Genomic DNA, 17,535 nt, shown 5'->3' with positions numbered 1-17,535 from the left:
TCATTTTTGATATCCCCAGAGCCTAACATATTGCTGGAACTCACATATTATTAGGAGCTAAGAGACCCTGAAACAAAGTTGCAAAAATCTGGATGACCAAGTATACTTAGTAAGCTTTCTTTAAAACTGCATCTAAAGTTGAGATGGAAATAGGACATTATAACAGCTACAGGATATACTATTGCAATAAAATATTCAATAAATTCTAGTGGGGTCAAAGGCTTAGTGACCTGCCACAACAGTGGGACCCAGGTCCTGGCATCTGTGTTAAGGCTGCTCACTGAGGCCACACTGTTCATTTTTAAAAGGGAGCTTTATAAATTAATGAAGAACAACGTCAATAAGAATCTTAGGCAGTTCTTCACATTAAAATTACTATTTCAAGTTGGGGCAGAACAAGCTGTTATAAGTAAACTCGAAATACAATTTTCCAAGTGCAATAAACTTTTTCCTCACTTACATTAAGTTAGGCTTCAAAGCAAATACTCTGGGTTGGTGGGGAGACTATACTCCATATAGCCATTGAGAGACCCAGTCTCTTCTACAAGTGAGTTCAAGAAAGAGTAGTTCTTGGCTATGGCTTTCCAATCGGATAGCTGCAAGAAAAGGACATGGAAGGGTGTATGTAAAGGTTTTGATGACCAGGCTTGAACACAGTGCTTTACACCTCTGTTCACATTCCACTGGGGAAAGATGTCATATGGCTATAGACACACCTAAACGCAAGGTGACTGAGAAATTTTCAGTAGCTGGGCAGCCATATGTGCAGTTCCAACCAACCAAAAAAAAAAAAAAAAAAATCTGTGACACACCTGGCCATCTGTTTACTTTTAGTAAACTGAACAGGAATTGATATTCCCACCAACTGTTAGACCACATCATCTGGTGATTGTTTAAAAAAAAATACAGATCTTTTGACTTCCTTTCTTTCTTTCTTTCTAGATGTCCCTATTGACTACAGGTTAACTATTCTTAGTATTTCTCATACAGTGACATCACAGCTGGCTTTGTAAGTAACAGCTTTCCTCTGATTTTCTCATGACAATTCATATAAAAGTTCTATGGGAAATGGCAAGATTTCATTTCTTTTGATGGCTGCATAGTATTCCATTGTGTATATATACCACTTCTTCTTTATCCATTCGTCTGTTGATGGACATCTAGGTTCTTTCCATAGTTTGGCTATTGTAGACATTGCTGCTATAAACATTCGGGTGCACGTGCCCCTTCGGATCACTATGTTTGTATCTTTAGGGTAAATACCCAGCAGTGCAATTGCTAGGTCATAGGGTAGTTCTATTTTCAACATTTTGAGGAACCTCCATGCTGTTTTCCAGAGTGGTTACACCAGCTTGCATTCCCACCAACAGTGTAGGAGGGTTCCCCTTTCTCCACATCCTTGCCAGCATCTGTCATTTCCTGACTTGTTAATTTTAGCCATTCTGACTGGTGTGAGGTGATATCTCATTGTGGTTTTGATTTGTATTTCCCTGATGCCGAGTGATGTGGAGACGACGTGGATGGAACTAGAGGGTATCATGCTTAGCGAAATAAGTCAATTGGAGAAAGACAACTATCATATGATCTCCCTGATATGAGGGAGAGGAGATGCAACATGGGGCGTTAAGGGGGTAGGAGAAGAGTAAATGAAACAAGATGGAATTGGGAGGGAGACAAACCATAAGTGACTCTTAATCTCACAAAACAAACTGAGGGTTGATGAGGGGAGGGGGGTTGGGAGGGGGGTGGGATTATGGACACTGGGGAGGGTATGTGCTATGGTGAGTGCTGTGAAGTGTGTAAACCTGGTGATTCACAGACCTGTACCCCTGGGGATAAAAATATATGTTTATAAAAAATAAAATTAAAAAAAAAAAGTTCTATGGGAAAACATTGCTATGTGTGGGACAAAAAGGAAAGGTTTGCTTTTGAAAGAGGTTCTGTATTCTAACAAAGGGAAAAAAAAAACCACCTCAGGAGAATAATTTTGTGCGTCTAGGAGTTTCTTTGGGCAAGAATATTTATTTTAATATTTGTATGTTAATAGCCCGGACATCTAAGATAGGACCTATCACAGTAGATACTCAAAGGTTTCTGAAACAAAACTGAGACAATATGCATAAGGACCAAGTGTACTGTTGCCAAATTTCAACTTTGAGCTGCACATAGGTCAACATAAAGCTGCAGAGGTGCACAGGGGCTGGTCAGGGGTACCGTACTGTACTGTGAAAAGCTGACAGGTGGGGGTTCCATACAGGGTATAGCTGGAAGGGTGGGGTGGATCAATGAGTGAAAGGTCTTAGACACCATAACTGGGATTTAAAGTGTAGCCATCAATGGTTTTTAAACAGGAAAGTAACAAATCCAGATCTACTTTAGAAAAATAATTCTGTGAAACAATGAATTGGGTAAGACAGAGACAAAGGGCAAGAAGATACTGATGAGAGAGACAGAGACGGGTCCGAAGCTGGCAGTGGCAATGGACTAAGAAGGGAGGCATAAACAATCTTGAGGACTTCCAGGTGCCAGAGCCACAGGAGTGGTGATTACTGATAATTAAACATGGAAGGGAGTACCAGAACTTCAACTGTTCTGGGATACAGATGGAAAAATCCAGATAATCAACTTGCTCAAGGACATGCAGAGCGAAGTGCATGTAACACTTCTAGGTAGTTCAATTAGAATTAGAGACAAAATTAGTGTCAGTTTCAGGGGCCCTACTAAGTTATAACACTTAACACAATGTACTATAAATATTTATGAATTTGCTTCCTGTCCCACTGATAATTAGGACAAGGACCACTTTCTTTGTTTCTACATCACCTATTCAAAATATACGACTAAGTATATATGAAATGTTTGACAACTGATAGTGTGCTATCAGTTTTCAACTCTGAGATAGATCAAAACACAATCATATGCAGAAACATCAAAGTAACTACCAAAACAATGGCAATAATCTCATGAAGGCTTTAGGTGTTATGTTCAAACAGGATTTAAAAAAAGTTAAACTTGTTAAAAGCCAAAGTCAACCATGAAACCCAATAAGGATATGAGAAAATTATAGCAATCCAGGAGTGAAACTGTAACAGTTGTGAATTGCTTTGCCTTATTCCTTAAAAGGCATTCTCAAAAATTCTTTAATTAAAAAAATCTAATTCTAATAAAAAGCTACATGTGAATACTGGTTATAATTTCTGTGTTCATGCATATCAATCACCATATGGGAGGGTATAGGATTCAGACCCTTGAAACTAAATACAGTAGGAATAAGAAATTAACTTGCAATTTTACAGTAGTGGGAATTTGAGAAATGGTACACATTTCAATCTACAATATACTTTCATGTTTTTTATCCTAATATATCTCAAGTAAAATCAAGCATCTTTACTAAAAGACACACATCACTATCAGATTTCTCAAAAAAAAAAATGGCCCCCAATATTGGGATAACTCAGTAAATATATGTTGGCAAAACCTCTTCTCTCTTAAGATTTTATTTATTTATTTGACAGACAGAGATCACAAGTAGGCAGAGAGGCAGGCAGAGAGAGAGGGAAGCAGGCTCCCCACCAAGCAGAGAGCCTGATGTGGGGCTCCATCCCAGGACACTGGGATCATGACCCGAGCCGAAGGCAGAGGTTTCAACCCACTGAGCCACCCAGGCACTCCAAACCTCTTCTCTCTTAAAAGAAAATCCCAACTGAAGTACCTCTGTGCCATTTTTGGACAAATCTAAAACCTCTTGAGATTCTTTCAGAACTTTCTTTTTATACATTAGTTTAAGAAATGCCTCATGGAAAAGATAAGTTCTGGTAACTGGATATTTCTAGAATACTGAATTTATTCAATTCACAAAGAAACTGTACCTCTCTTTGAAGACTCTAATAGGTTTTTTTTTTTTTTGGCAGGACACTGAGTTATTCAATGTGTTAATAGAATGCTGTCTTAAAAAATTGTGAGTTCTAAATTATCCTATTACACAAGTCCAGCCACTGAAGATTCCAAGAGTGGGAGGAACAGAACAGGCACTCTGCGGTAACATTTGGTTCTCATTTTCTTTGAAAAATATCACCGTAGCACATCTATTGTAATATTGGCTATGAATTACTTCCTATCACATTAAATCAAAAAGACCAAAACCCCTCAGGTGTGTACAAATACCACATCACTTTCTTTTTTCGTACCAAATTTTTAAAAAATAGTACCAATGGCTTTATTCTGAGGAATACCTTTTGGTTTGTTCCTGTAAGAAGATTGTGAAAATAAGTTTGTAAATGTTCCAGAGATATTTTATAAAATGTTGCCTGCCACAATTAAGGAATAGTCATCTCTCAACATCTTAAAAAACAGACTCTTTATACATATTAATGATGTTATCATTAGTGCTGATAATGAAGAAAAAACAGTGCCAAAGTTGGGTGAATATCTATTTAAGGAAATGTTGTACATGAATTAGTCTCTATCAAAAGGCATAGAAAGATTAAACTGAAATTTTAGGCATCTCTTCTCATAAATAAGCCGAATGATTTGATATTTATCTCCTCTTTTCTGAAGTCTGTATTATTTTAGGACACTTTAATACCTAGTAGATGCATTTTAATATGGAATCTCAATATTATATATCCATGAAAAACTGAGCTCCTCCTGTAACATAAAAATATATAACATAAACATATGTTATGTGTTTATATAAACACATAACATAAAATACATGTTATCCATAGGTTTTAGCACACACAGTGAAAGGGAAAAATGGTATTGATGTAAAGTTAATCTAATTTTTGAATCTCAAGTGTTAATGATTTAAACCCTTGTGGCTAAGTCCGGAAAAATGAAATCCTTTAAAAGGGGTTCATAAACATTGAATAGAATCCTATCAATGCTTGCATCACATCTGGCAATAATGAAGACAAATTAACAATAAGCTTTTGAGAATCTGGCAAGATGATAAAGTCAAAGCATACAAAATCACTTCTCTGCACTTAGTCAGCGGTGGTCCAGGGAAGGATCAACTTCCTGGACTCTGGTGTCCAAATGAAAGAAGGAAAATCTTAACTGCAATCTGGGGTCCAGGTTTCTGGCTCACAAACAACAAAGCTGTACACTCACAAAGCAGAAAAACATCACCACCTCCCCTGAGAGGAACCTGCTTTTCTAATATCTGCTTTCACTTTAACTCAAAGAACTGACAATGACATAAATTCACACCTTCTTAAGGTAAGATTTTAAAGCTTAATGTGCTATGTTAACTCTTCCCACATGTATTCTTTTCTCTTGGGCAAATGGATTTGTCTTTAAACCAGATGTAGACAAGAATTTGCTTTAAAAAAATCATTTGAATTATCAAACTTAAGTTTATGTCAATTACTTGAAACAACGTCACTTAATTTTAAAAATGACTACATTCACTTTGTGCATGTATATATGCCAGTCATGTAATGCCATTTTTATCTAAATACTGTTTAAAACAAATACTTTAAATAGTTTAAGTAATAGATTTGATACTTAGTTTTTAACAAGTAGAGCAGGATGACCAAATTAGAAAAATAATTTAATTGTTAAAGAATGTTGCAGAATAGTTTAAAAGTGCCTTTTCTATTAGAACTGCTCATCCAGCAGAAAATCAGTAATAGCCAACAGTTCCATCAACATCCCATTATCATGGGGAACAGTAGATGAAAATCCACCTTCGTCATAGCCATTTTAACTATAGAAATGTGCAATAAACCATGCTCTTGTTGTAATTAAAGGGATGGTGAATGTGAAACTATTTGGAAAAGCACAAGGCATTAGACCACATAAGGCATTATTATAATTAAAGAAACATGGCTTGAACAGTGATTTAAGCCATGGTGGCTGTATTGCATTACACCAGACTATATCAACAAATCTTTTTTTATTTGTAAAGTTAGGGATAAATTAACGTACCTCAAGTCTTCGCAGCTCTTTTTCATTTATAACGTGTTTTCACATACACTAATCTGATTTGAATCTGTATTACCCCAACTTTGCGTGATAGGCAGAATGGTCATTTATTCGGCTCATATTTTAATGTGCTGAGTATAATTCCATCAACTTGAGACATGATAATATGAAATTATTAAGCCGAAAATGTGTTGAAAACAATAAAAACCGTAATTGTATAGATGGGGCTTGGGATCAAAATGACACATTTTATTAAATGCAGTGTGCAAAATAAAATTAAGTGAACTCTATTTAAAAAGGGTACAAGACAGGTACTATTTAAAATGCTTTAGTACTCGTTTTCAATAAAAAGGAATCTGGCATTATAAAAATACATAAAATAGTCATGGATTCATACCATTAATTTACATATGATTTTTTTTTTGCATAAAACAAAGTTAAAATAGTTTAAAAAGGTATTCTTATATGAAAGTTACTCCCAGTATAAAATTTTTATAACATTTTGTAATTTTGGTCCATCTGTATAAATAAGACATTTTATCCTTTTAAAATTCATAACTCCATTAAAAAAACATAGGATTCTTTTAAATAAAAGTCCACTTGAGGTAGTATGTTTGAGCTCTTCTTTGCTCCCATTCAGTCTATGTGTCCAAGTCATAAGACTGAAAATGTGGAGTCCTATGGTTTTCTAAGGTCTGTTTATAGGTATACGTGTGATTTTCTTGCTGAAAATCTGTCCTTTCTTTCCCATATTCCTCTGACTCAGAGTCCAAGTCTGGAGAAGAACGAGCTTTCAAGGGAAAGGCTCTTGGCTGACAACCCACTGGCTGTCCAAAGCTTGAAAAGGCATCCAGATGAGCTCTCTTCAGAGGCTTTCCAAATGTTCCTGAAAGGAAGAAACCCCTTGAGCATATAGGTCCTTTGGCTAGCATTTAATTCAAAACACATTTCAAATGGAGGAGCATCTTAGCCCGTAAGCACGCATAAGTGGGTTCTATAAGCCATTTACAGTATCAGGTGTATGTGCATTCCTGGTATGGAGAGAGAACATACAGAATGGAGCTGGGGAATGAATACATACGTCCACTCTTTATTTCATTTCATCGCTCACAGTAATAGTAATCATTGAGCAATGAAGTTCCCCAATATAATTTCTTCCAAATCCTGGCTTTAGTTCTTGCCAGTCCGCAATTCTCTATGAAGGAGATCTGGATTGTTGGTTATAAGTAAACTGTGCCTGGATATGGAAAGTGTCTTTCAAAATAATCCTTGTGCCTTGCCCTTTCTTCTTTACTGGCAGAATGTTACTTAACGGACTCAAACTCTTGTCACAGTCACATAAAACATATTGGCATTTTTTTAAAAAAAGGAATATAAAAAAATTATACTGTGACAAAACATAAAATTTCATAAAAGCTGGGTAAAATATTTTAAAATTCCTTTTTTTTTTTTTTTTTTTTTTTACACAAGATAATTTGTGGTTCATTTTCCCATATCTCCATTCAGTGAAACGATGATCTCAGTTTTTCCATCTACCGTCCCCATGTACAGACAAAAAAATTCACAAGCAAGTCTTGGCACTAGCCACTGTCTACCACCCCCAACTTATGCTTTAAGGCTCTGGTAGTCTTCTCTGCCAAAGCAATCAGCTTGGCTGACAAGCAGTTGTTGCCAGGTGGGATGCTGTCCACTCTCCCTTTCTTTGACTGTGGTCAAAGGGTGAGCCACCAGACATCCCAAACCACAATCATGCAGCGCATACAACTCCACCCCAAGAGCTGCTGTAGTCCAAAACCACTTTTTCCACATGGGTGACAAATGGAGCTCCTAAGTCACTCCCAAAACTTGTCTTCTAGATGATGCCACACACAGAGTTAACCAGAAAGCATCTAAGGCTTAGTTACGGATTAGACACATAATCAAGTAAAATCCCCCATGTCTGACTTTGCCTTTAGAAACACGTATACTAACTCAGAGGATGTCATGACTACATGATTAAAAACAAACAAACAAACACATTTTCACAAGTTTGGCATCTGATACTCACTGCTTTCCCACATGCAACTTGAAATAGGAGTCCTGAGTCAAGGTGTCTAATAATTTAATAAACTTACCCATGAAAGAATTACTTGAAGTAACGGATGCTGGCTCTGGACTTGGACTAAAATCCAAAGAGGACTTGTTTAGACACAAACTTTTCATTCCAGGTCCTTCATTTTGAGAGTAAGGAGAGCTGATTAACTTCCTCACATGGGAAGGCCATCCTATGTCACTGACACTCTGTTCACAGGATTCTTCTGAAGGGTAAGGACACGGGTAGCACTCCTTTTTCTTTATGTAACTGGGCTCGCAGTGGTCTATTAAGGCTGTTCTCAGGTCAGGGCCACAACCTTTTACATTTGGGGACAGTAACAGAAAGAGACAGAGTTAGCGCCTCTGGGAAGTCTCTCCAGGAAACAGAACTGAACTCAGGTAAGAAAACCGCATACCTGTATGATAGGCTTCAAATGGATCTGAGCCGTACACATTCCCCTTCAAATACACAGGGCCTGAGGAGCCCAAAAAGGGACAAAGGAATGGATCCACGGCGACTTCCACGTCGGCTTCACTACTATTGTCAATATGGCACGTCACTTTAAAACAAGACATTTCAGTCACCGAATTAATGTGATTCAAGTACCCTACAACACTGCACTTCAGGGATTTTCCATATTTGTAAATAAAAAGTTTGGATTGAACAGCATGTAAGAGGGAAAACTGGAGAAATCTATAGTAGGGGTTTAAAACATTTGCTGAGGCCTACGGATTAGTAACTGACGAAATCTGTGCCATCTTACAAAGACAGGACATGACGAACCATTGAACTGCATGTGTTCACAGAGCACTGGCCCCCAATGGCTTCCCAGAGAAACTGATCTGTGTGTGCACACTGCAGCCAAAGCAGCCATTGAAACACACAATGCCGTCAGCACTGCCCCCTCCCTCCAGGTCAGATGAGCAGGACCAGGAAGTGGCATTCAACAAATCATCTCTGAATGCCCAGATCAAAGAGAAGCTCAACAAAAAAAAAAAAAAAAAAAAAAAAAAAAAAAAAGCTGTTGTGAGTATCTGAGTATCTGAGCCAAACAACTCAGAAATGACATGCCGGTTAGGAGTGGCCACAGCAGTTGAAGGACAAGAAATGTAGTGTAGGCGAGAGATGTTGCAATGGGCCATGTGCCTGGGAAGCAGGAACTGGGCACTGAGTGGTCTCAGAAGAGACTGTGTAAGATGCAATCCCTAGTGCTGTTGGCCCCTCGAGCACTCAGAGCAGACCAATCCCCAGCCCTAGCGTCTAAGCGACATAGCACTACTATGTTCCAGTTCTGTCGCTTTAAACTTTCCTAAATGTCTTTTCCGTCAGCCCTGCTACATTTGAACAACGCTGGAACCAAATGAGTCTAACCAGAACACCCACCTGTATGTGCACATCTTCTATCTCTACACCCTCTATCACTGCCTTGCCAAGCACTTAGTGACTATTTGTTGCAATTTTCATTTCACCACGGCCTACACTATGAGACTGAGAGCACATATTCCTCCCTCTCAACTATAGAGTCCACCACAGAGCACACATTCAATAAATGCCTGTGGGAAAAGATGGTAAAATGTTTGAAAAAAATGTCAATAGTTTTCTCTTTTGGATCCCTTCATATGTACCAAGCACCATGCAGTTTTCCAACATAGCATTTTATTTAGTTTCACAACAACCTAATAAGGAAGTACTATGTAACTGCCCACGGATACATAGTAAGCGACAGAAGTGGGTCTTGAACCAAGCCTGTGTGTGTGTCTGTGTTATGGTGCCTCCATGATTATTCTTTTTTTTTTTTTTAATTTTATTTATTTATTTGACAGAGATCACAAGTAGGCAGAGAGGCAGGCAGAGAGAGAGGAGGAAGCAGGCTCCCCGCAGAGCAGAGAGCCCGATGTGGGGCTCCATCCCAGGACCCCGGGATCAAGACCTGAGCCGAAGGTAGAGGCTTTAACCCACTGAGCCACCCAGGCGCCCCCATGATTATTCTTAAAACCACGCAGTTCTTAAAGCAAGAGTCAGAATTTGATTTCCCTAACAGAATTTTAATCATTTGACTTTTAAGACCTTACATGAAACCAGTTAATGTCATTTAAGAAAGGAGAACATTCAGGGCCAAAGAACATTTATAGTGTAAAGAAAAGTATCAAGTTGCATGGAGAAATTAAACTTTAATTCTCCTACTTGTCTTCTCTTATTATCCAAAGCAAAGATTTTTCTACTATTTAAGAGAATGGCATAATAGTATTTAATTTCAGCTTTGCCAGTGAGCTTGGGCCAGCTCAACATATGAATGTATTGACTGCTTGTGAAAATTAATACTGTACTTGAGCCTTCCATCAGATTGTTTTGAGACAGCTACAGCCTGTGTTCCTTTTAAACACTTACCATTGCTGTCGTGTTGTGGTAAGAAAAACCCGCCTCCTGAAGACGTGACGAACTGGTGGTGGCTTCCACTTTCTGAGGAGATGTACCCATCCTGTCTGTCGGCTAAGGTTCCCTGAGATGACAAGTAACTGGGGATATCTGCCGGCAAGTTGGTCTCATCTATAATCCAACAACAGCATTCTGTTAACCAAGATCGACCATACATACCCCACAGCCTTCCCTGATGAACACTCTATACTGTCTTGGTTTCTGTACAAATCAAATAAATCTACTCCTGAAAACCCACCTTGACTGTCTAGTCTTCAGGTTAGGAAGGTTAGGGCTCGCTGCTCTGGGAAGCACAAGCCAATTTTCTATTTTGCCTTCTATAGGAAGCCCTTCCCAAATGTCAAAAAAACAGATGTTTCAAGAGATAAAGCCTTAGGAATTTTTGTGGGGTAGTAGCTAAGCTTTTGGATTAAGCTTGATTTCTGCCATATTTCTCACCTAATATTCATCAATGTAAGAGCTGGCACATATCAGGTCACAGCCTGCTCCCACTAGTAACAGAATCCTCCCTAGACGTCTGCACATGTACGCACACGGCAACATGTGATGAGAGAGAGAACTACGGCAGAGTGTAGACCTCATAAATGAAGGGCTGCTCCTGTTCTCCATCACCTCTGTGTGAAGGCGTGGGACTGTTTTACACTGTGCTTTGGACTATATCTCATAGCCAACAGGATACTCCGATGAGGTTTTAACAAAAAGGGTTAATCTTTAAACATCAGCTTTATTTTTGGGCTGGGGTGTTATTTTTAGCTAACCATATTCCTGCCACTTGAAACAAATGAGTCACCCTTCTGACATGGCCTCGGGCTGTGAGACACACATTCTGGAAGAAAATTACCCCAGGACCACAGGCACACACGACTCCAGCACCCCGTGCCAAGCTTCTGTTTACACACCTGTGTTGGTAATGCTGCAATCTTCATTCCTCCGCCTTGTGTGGTATATGATGACCACCCACACGAGCGACGTGCCCACCACACAGCAAACCACCGCTATGATCACGACACCCACGGTGGCCCATCCATCATCATCTAATGACGAGGCGGTCATCTGAGGGGAGTCACAGGTGGGAGTGGGGATCACGCTGAGGCGCACGTTGCCTCTCTCAGTGCCAAGGGTGTTAGACATCTCACACGTGTATTTCCCAGCATCACTGACATCAGAGTCCACGATGATCAGCAGCTGATTGCCTGCTGCAAAAAAGTGCCTTTCGGTGACCACCAAGGGGCTGTCATCCTTAGTCCAGTTCAGTCTGGGAGGAGGGCTGCCTCCAGCTATGCACTGCAGGACGGCAGTTTCTCCCTTGGTGACGGTTCGGTCCAACAAGGGCCGCAAAAATGATGGTGTTTCTGAAAGGACAAGTTATGTTTTCAATCTCCTAAATGAAATCAGGTTTTGCATATCGTAAGACTGACCACTTGAATTTACTAACACTGGAACCTAACACTGTATTCATCCACAAATTCATGCTCATGCTTCTGTGAGAGCCGAAACACGGGTACGACATTCAGAATCTCATTTCATTATTTGCCTGTCATTTGTTACACCACCTGTTAAGGATAATATGTTTACTGTTTTTTAAATCTCTCACACTCTTGACAAGATTGGGAATGGTAGAAGAAGGGCAATGCAAAACATTCTAGTCAAATGTATAAAAGTAATTTCAAGGGGCACCTGGGTAGCTCAGTGGGTTAAGACTGGGCCTGCGGCTCAGGTCATGATCTCAGGGTCCTGGGATCGAGCCCTGCATCGGGCTCTCTGCTCAGCGGTGAGCCTGCTTCTCTCTCTCTCTGCCTGACTCTCTGCCTACTTGTGATTTCTCTGTCAAATAAGTAAATAAAATCTTTAAAAAAAAAAAAAGTAATTTCAAGCATGGGGGGGATGTTGATGGGTGGAAAAAGTCAGAATGTTTACATTTTTAAAGGGAAACTTTCTAGTGCTAGACATCCAAACCTATGCATAAATTCTGAAAGGACTTTTATTACTTGGTGTTCACAGGTTACTTTGCTCAACCCTGAGTTTTGCTCAACTCATAAGAAACATGTATGATTAACATGTTCACATTTTTTTAAAAGCTCCTGTTCAGGCAAAAGATAAAAGACAAACTCTGATTTCCAGAATGGTAGGGTAGGTCTAGAAAACAGAGTAGATCTTTCCCAATCTGCTAACATGTTCTATATGTTTATATGTGTTTTATAGTGTGAAGACTATCAGTAGCGCCTGTGTGATGGGAAGAGGAGAGCAGAGCAAGTGGAGGCAACAGAGCATTTACTTTTCCCCTTGGAACAGAGGAAGCAGAGTCATCTCACCGGCCACAGGCTAAGATGTAATGCACTCCTGACTTCAAAATTCCTGAAAAGCCATTTGTTCTCTCCAGGGAAGGGCAGCATCCTATGGATTACCTCTCACCCTTACAACTCCTGACACTTAGGGCCTTTGAGTCAGCCGGCATCTTTAATTTCTATCCCAGAGTCTGACAACAGCCGCTTACCTAGGACAGTCAGAGTTGCGTTTGCAGAAATGCTTCCTGCACTGTTCTGAGCTGTGCAGCTATAAACCCCGATGTCCTCTATCTTCACATCCACAATAAAGAACACATCATCCTCGGGCATAACATGCATGCGTCTCTCTCTCGCGGCGGGGAAGTCTGTGCCCCCATCCTTTTGCCAGGCTATCTGTGGGGCTGGATGTCCCAGGGCAGCGCACTCCAAGCGTGCCATGGCCCCGGCGCGGATGGTGAGGTCCATGGGGGTCTTGGTGAAGGAAGGAAGCACTGAAATCAGAGAAAGAATGAGGGCATTAGTGCTATGGAGTTTTAGAGGTTCATTTTCATTTTTTTTTTTTAATATATACTTACAAATGCCCCTACTGTAGGTTAGGCTGGGGTTATTTCTGATTACAAGAGAAGGAATCTGAAGTTGAGATAAGGAGATTCCCTCAAGGTTACACACAGGTACAGAAATGATAAAGTCAGGCCGAGACACAGGTCATCCCCTGTACAAACTGAAGGTCTTTCTCCTATTTTCTAGTTGCTTTTTAGTTTCCTCAGTAATTATCTGTGAGATCTTGGGCAGATCAATTAATCTCTTTGTACCCTGACGACTCACTTCATCTTTTTTTTTTTTCAAGTCCCTTCTGGCTCTAACATTCTATGACTTTAGATAGGTGTTTTCTCCTACAACTTTAAACTCAAAATTGTTCTGTGTGTCAGTCCTCAGCAATCATTTGTAGAATGAATGCATTAATGAGTCATATACAAAAATCTTCTACTATGGAAAGTACAAATGATTAATTAATACAGTGGTAAGGCTCCTGTCATAAAAAATGTATTCAGGTCACACAGAGCAAACAATTATAATTTTTATTAACAGCAACTAATACTTATTGCATTTGGTGAGCATTCACTGTATTCCAGGCTAATCCTTTACACCAATTATTTTATCTAATTATCATATCTCTATAAGATATGTACGATTTTTCCTAATAGAAAGATGTAGAAATGGAGGCACACATTTGCAATGACGTGGATGGAACTAGAGGGTATCATGCTTAGCGAAATAAGTCAATCAGAGAAAGATAATTATCATATGATCTCCCTGATATGAGGAAGTGGAGATGCAACATGGGGGGTTAAGGGAGTAGGAGAAGAATAAATGAAACAAGATGGGATTGGGAGGGAGACAAACCATAAGTGACTCTTAATCTCACAAAACAAGCTGAGGGTTGCTGGAGGGAAGGGTTTGGGAGAAGGGGGGTGGGTATGGACACTGGGGAGGGTATGTGCTATGGTGAGTGCTGTGAAGTGTGTAAACCTGGTGATTCACAGACCTGTACCCCTGGGGATAAAAATATATGTTTATAAAAAATAAATAAAAATAAATTAAAAAAAAAAAAGAAATGGAGGCAGAGGATGGTTAAGTACTTTGATAAGAGTTACACAGCTGTATGCAGGAGTGGCAGGAATCAAACCCAGATCTCTGAATTAAAGGTGGTGTGCTGTAATGCTTCACAGCCTCCCACAGCCGACGAATACATTGTGAACTCCCCAAGAAGCACAACCCGTGTGTTGTTCGGCTCTGTGCTACCCACCATGGTGGGGTCCTCAATGCAGTCCCCGCTGATGCAGATTCCAAGTATATTAGTTTTGCAGAGTGAGAGGTAGAGAAAGGAAGGGTGAGGTGGGGAACTACAAACAGAAGACAGGGTTAGGAGTAAGAGAGAGAGAAAAACCCAATCTAAAAGGTGTCTTTAAATGCAAACGGAAAAGTTAGATCACGTACTGTTGACTGTAAGCTTGGCTTTGACCGAGTAGGATGAACCGAAGTGATTGGAGATGACGCACTGGTACTTCCCTTCACTGGTAAACTCCACGTTGCGGAGCCGGAGGATGGTGGTGTACTCCATCACCTCGCCACCTTGGGCCCGCAGGTGTGCATAGTTTTCCATTTCCGCATCATGTAGTAGTTCATTGTCTTTTTTCCAAGCAAATGTCATTGGGGAATCACTGCTGCTGGCGGCCGAGCAGACAAAACTCAAATTGGAACCTTTTATTGCCGACTGTGTTTCTGGCTGAACAGTGATCTGGGGTTTAGGAAAGTCATCTGTTCAAGAGGGAGAGGAGGAAACAATGATTTTAAGGCTCGACAGTCCAAATGCTAGTCAGTTTTTAATACCAAGAAACCCAAAACAAGTGAGTGCTTAGGTTTTACACTCGGTGTATGTTTCACAGATGGACTACCAATCCTCATGTTGAAATGATGGCCTAAATTATAAACTATAACTAATAATAGTTATAAACTAATTTGTTCACTTCAAATAGGGGCTGGCATCTACTTATCAATCATTAACTGAGAGGCTATTATTCTGGAATATAACATAGTTTATCCTAGGCCCCTTATGCTTTTTTTTTTTTACACATAAATATGAGAAGAGATCAGCTAAGAAACTTCTAACTCATGGATCATCTTTAAACGCTACTAGTAGGAACTGCAATTTTTTCCATGTTATCCACAAAAAAGCCACAGCCAAATTAAGAAATCAATATCACCAAAGACAGCAATTAACACCCCATTCACTAAAAACAGAACCCGTATTAAAGAGCAGTAATCTTTAGATCGAGTTGAAACAAAGAACTCTGCCCTCTCAAACGCCCTGTGAGAGCCTGGCTTCAGCCTGGGGTTGAGGGTAGACCGTCAGTCAGGCCAGGCCGCCGTGCTTCACTGTCAGAACTACATGATAATTAGAACTGGGCAACTCTTTCATTCCAAACGGTTATTTTTAGTTCTCTGTTACTTTTTGGAAAAGTTACCTTTTTTGAACTGCAGTTTCTTGGAGATGGTCTAAACCCAGAAGGAAACAGTTTAGATCTACCAAAATGTATTATCTGCATGCTCCGGAGAAAGGACACCCGGTGGCCTGCATGCCTGTGCGTGTTTGTGGGGGGAGGGGGGGGGTGCGTGTGTGTGAGTGAATGGGCTGTGGGAAGGCTCTGGGCGCTCCAGTGCGGCTCACGTCCAATACCACACTGTCATCAAGATGGTTTCTGCGTCTGTACGGCTACTCTAAATTTCTCATCTGATAAATCAATGTTTAGATTCACAGTTGAGGGACTGAAAGAAAAATCCAAGGATACCGTAGACACGTCCCCAAATAATAGAGAGTTCTTATCTTGGGACTAGAGAATGCAAAATAAGCACCATGGGAAAGGCATGGCTCAAGCCCTTCTAGATGAATGCCAAAAGCTTATTTAGATCCAAAAGCTACATCAGACGTTTTATTTCCAGAAACCGTTGGCACTGTTTAATGCTGCAACCTAAAAAAATCTATTTTTCTTGTACTTGACTAGACAATCGTAGGCAAAGCAGTTTCAAATAAATTTTTAAAGGCCAACGTAAAATTAGGTTCTGTAATATCTTAACACACACACTAAAATTTAAGCAAACTTTGATTTTGTCTTCTACATGTGCATTTATTTTTACAAAGGTCTCCATGACAGTGAATAGTAAACAGCAGTGTAGTGTAGTCGACAGAAGCCTACACCAGGGAGAGGAGAACCCGGGGTTTTGATCCAGATCTGCTGACTGGCTATGTGAGATTTGAGGTTTGAGATTTCTAGCACTGAGATTCTTCACGCTAGAACAATGGACCTTATGCTGACTGATAATAAATTCAAACTTCCTATTACTTATAATGCTTTAACTGCCAGGAGCAACATTTTTAGCAGCCTGTAAATTATGAACTGATAATTTTCCCTTCGTACCCCAATACACAGCACTGACATGGGTGAGTTCAGCCTCTCCACAAGCCCAGAGGTGGGAAGGGCAGTCAGCACACGTCCCACTTCACAGACGCAGACACAGAGACTTAGGGAGAAGGGAGCGCTGCGACTGCCCACCGGTGCTCCCAAGATCCAACATCCTTCTCGTTCCATCAACCCCTGCCCCCGATGTCCAAACAGAGACATTTAAGGACATTCTCTCTCATCTGTAACATTAAAATCATCAGCACACCATTTTCATCTACCTCAGCAGAAATAAAAGATTCATCAAGGCAACATAAGCTTATTCAAGACCATTCATTGGCAGGAAAAAAAGAAGAATGGAGACAGAGGCAACAGTCACACTCACCGCACACAAAGCCATCTGGGCTAACAGCAAAAATACTTCTTCCTTTTAGCAGCTGAGGATGGGCGCAACTGGCATTTACAAAGCTCTGAAAGTTGTTTTCCGCCACCCACTGTGGGAGCCATTTTAGTTGGCAATCGCACAAAAGGCTTGATGTATTTAAATGCCTGAGGAGAGTAATTATGTTCAATTTGTTTTATATGAAATGCAGATTCTATGAGTAAACTAACTCAAGTAAATATTAACAAAGCAATGAATGTGGAAACCAAATACACACCCCCATGCAATAAATATTCTCTAGTCCATCTTAAAATGTAGGAAACGCATTAGCACCACATTGTTGCTGTTTCTGACTTACTGAGGGAGAAGTGCTGATATACTGAAAACACCTCACTCCTGAAGGCTTGCTATCCTGGTCAGGCCTTGCACCACATTAGGTCCCACACATTTAAATTGCAAATTCGTTAACAG

General features: G+C 40.1%; 1 protein-coding gene across 1 annotated transcript in view; it reads right to left on the bottom strand.

Moving 5' to 3' along the window:
* Positions 1-4,417: 4,417 nt before the first annotated feature.
* The window catches only part of LRIG3 (leucine rich repeats and immunoglobulin like domains 3), a 50,128-nt gene continuing 37,010 nt past the window's right edge, over positions 4,418-17,535 (bottom strand). Inside the window, exons 12-19 of the mRNA XM_047742245.1 lie at positions 17,068-17,231; positions 14,722-15,042; positions 12,933-13,214; positions 11,338-11,790; positions 10,391-10,549; positions 8,418-8,561; positions 8,043-8,318; positions 4,418-6,814 (exon numbers count right to left, since the gene is read on the bottom strand). Of these exons, the coding sequence (XP_047598201.1) occupies positions 6,570-6,814; positions 8,043-8,318; positions 8,418-8,561; positions 10,391-10,549; positions 11,338-11,790; positions 12,933-13,214; positions 14,722-15,042; positions 17,068-17,231 (2,044 nt within the window). The 3' untranslated portion in view covers positions 4,418-6,569. The remainder of the gene's footprint in view (positions 6,815-8,042; positions 8,319-8,417; positions 8,562-10,390; positions 10,550-11,337; positions 11,791-12,932; positions 13,215-14,721; positions 15,043-17,067; positions 17,232-17,535) is intronic.

This window comes from Lutra lutra, chromosome 8, assembly GCF_902655055.1.
Source record: "Lutra lutra chromosome 8, mLutLut1.2, whole genome shotgun sequence".
NCBI lineage: Eukaryota > Metazoa > Chordata > Mammalia > Carnivora > Mustelidae > Lutra > Lutra lutra.
The sequence above is the reverse complement of the archived record's forward strand: the minus strand, read 5'-3'. Positions and strand labels throughout refer to the sequence as shown.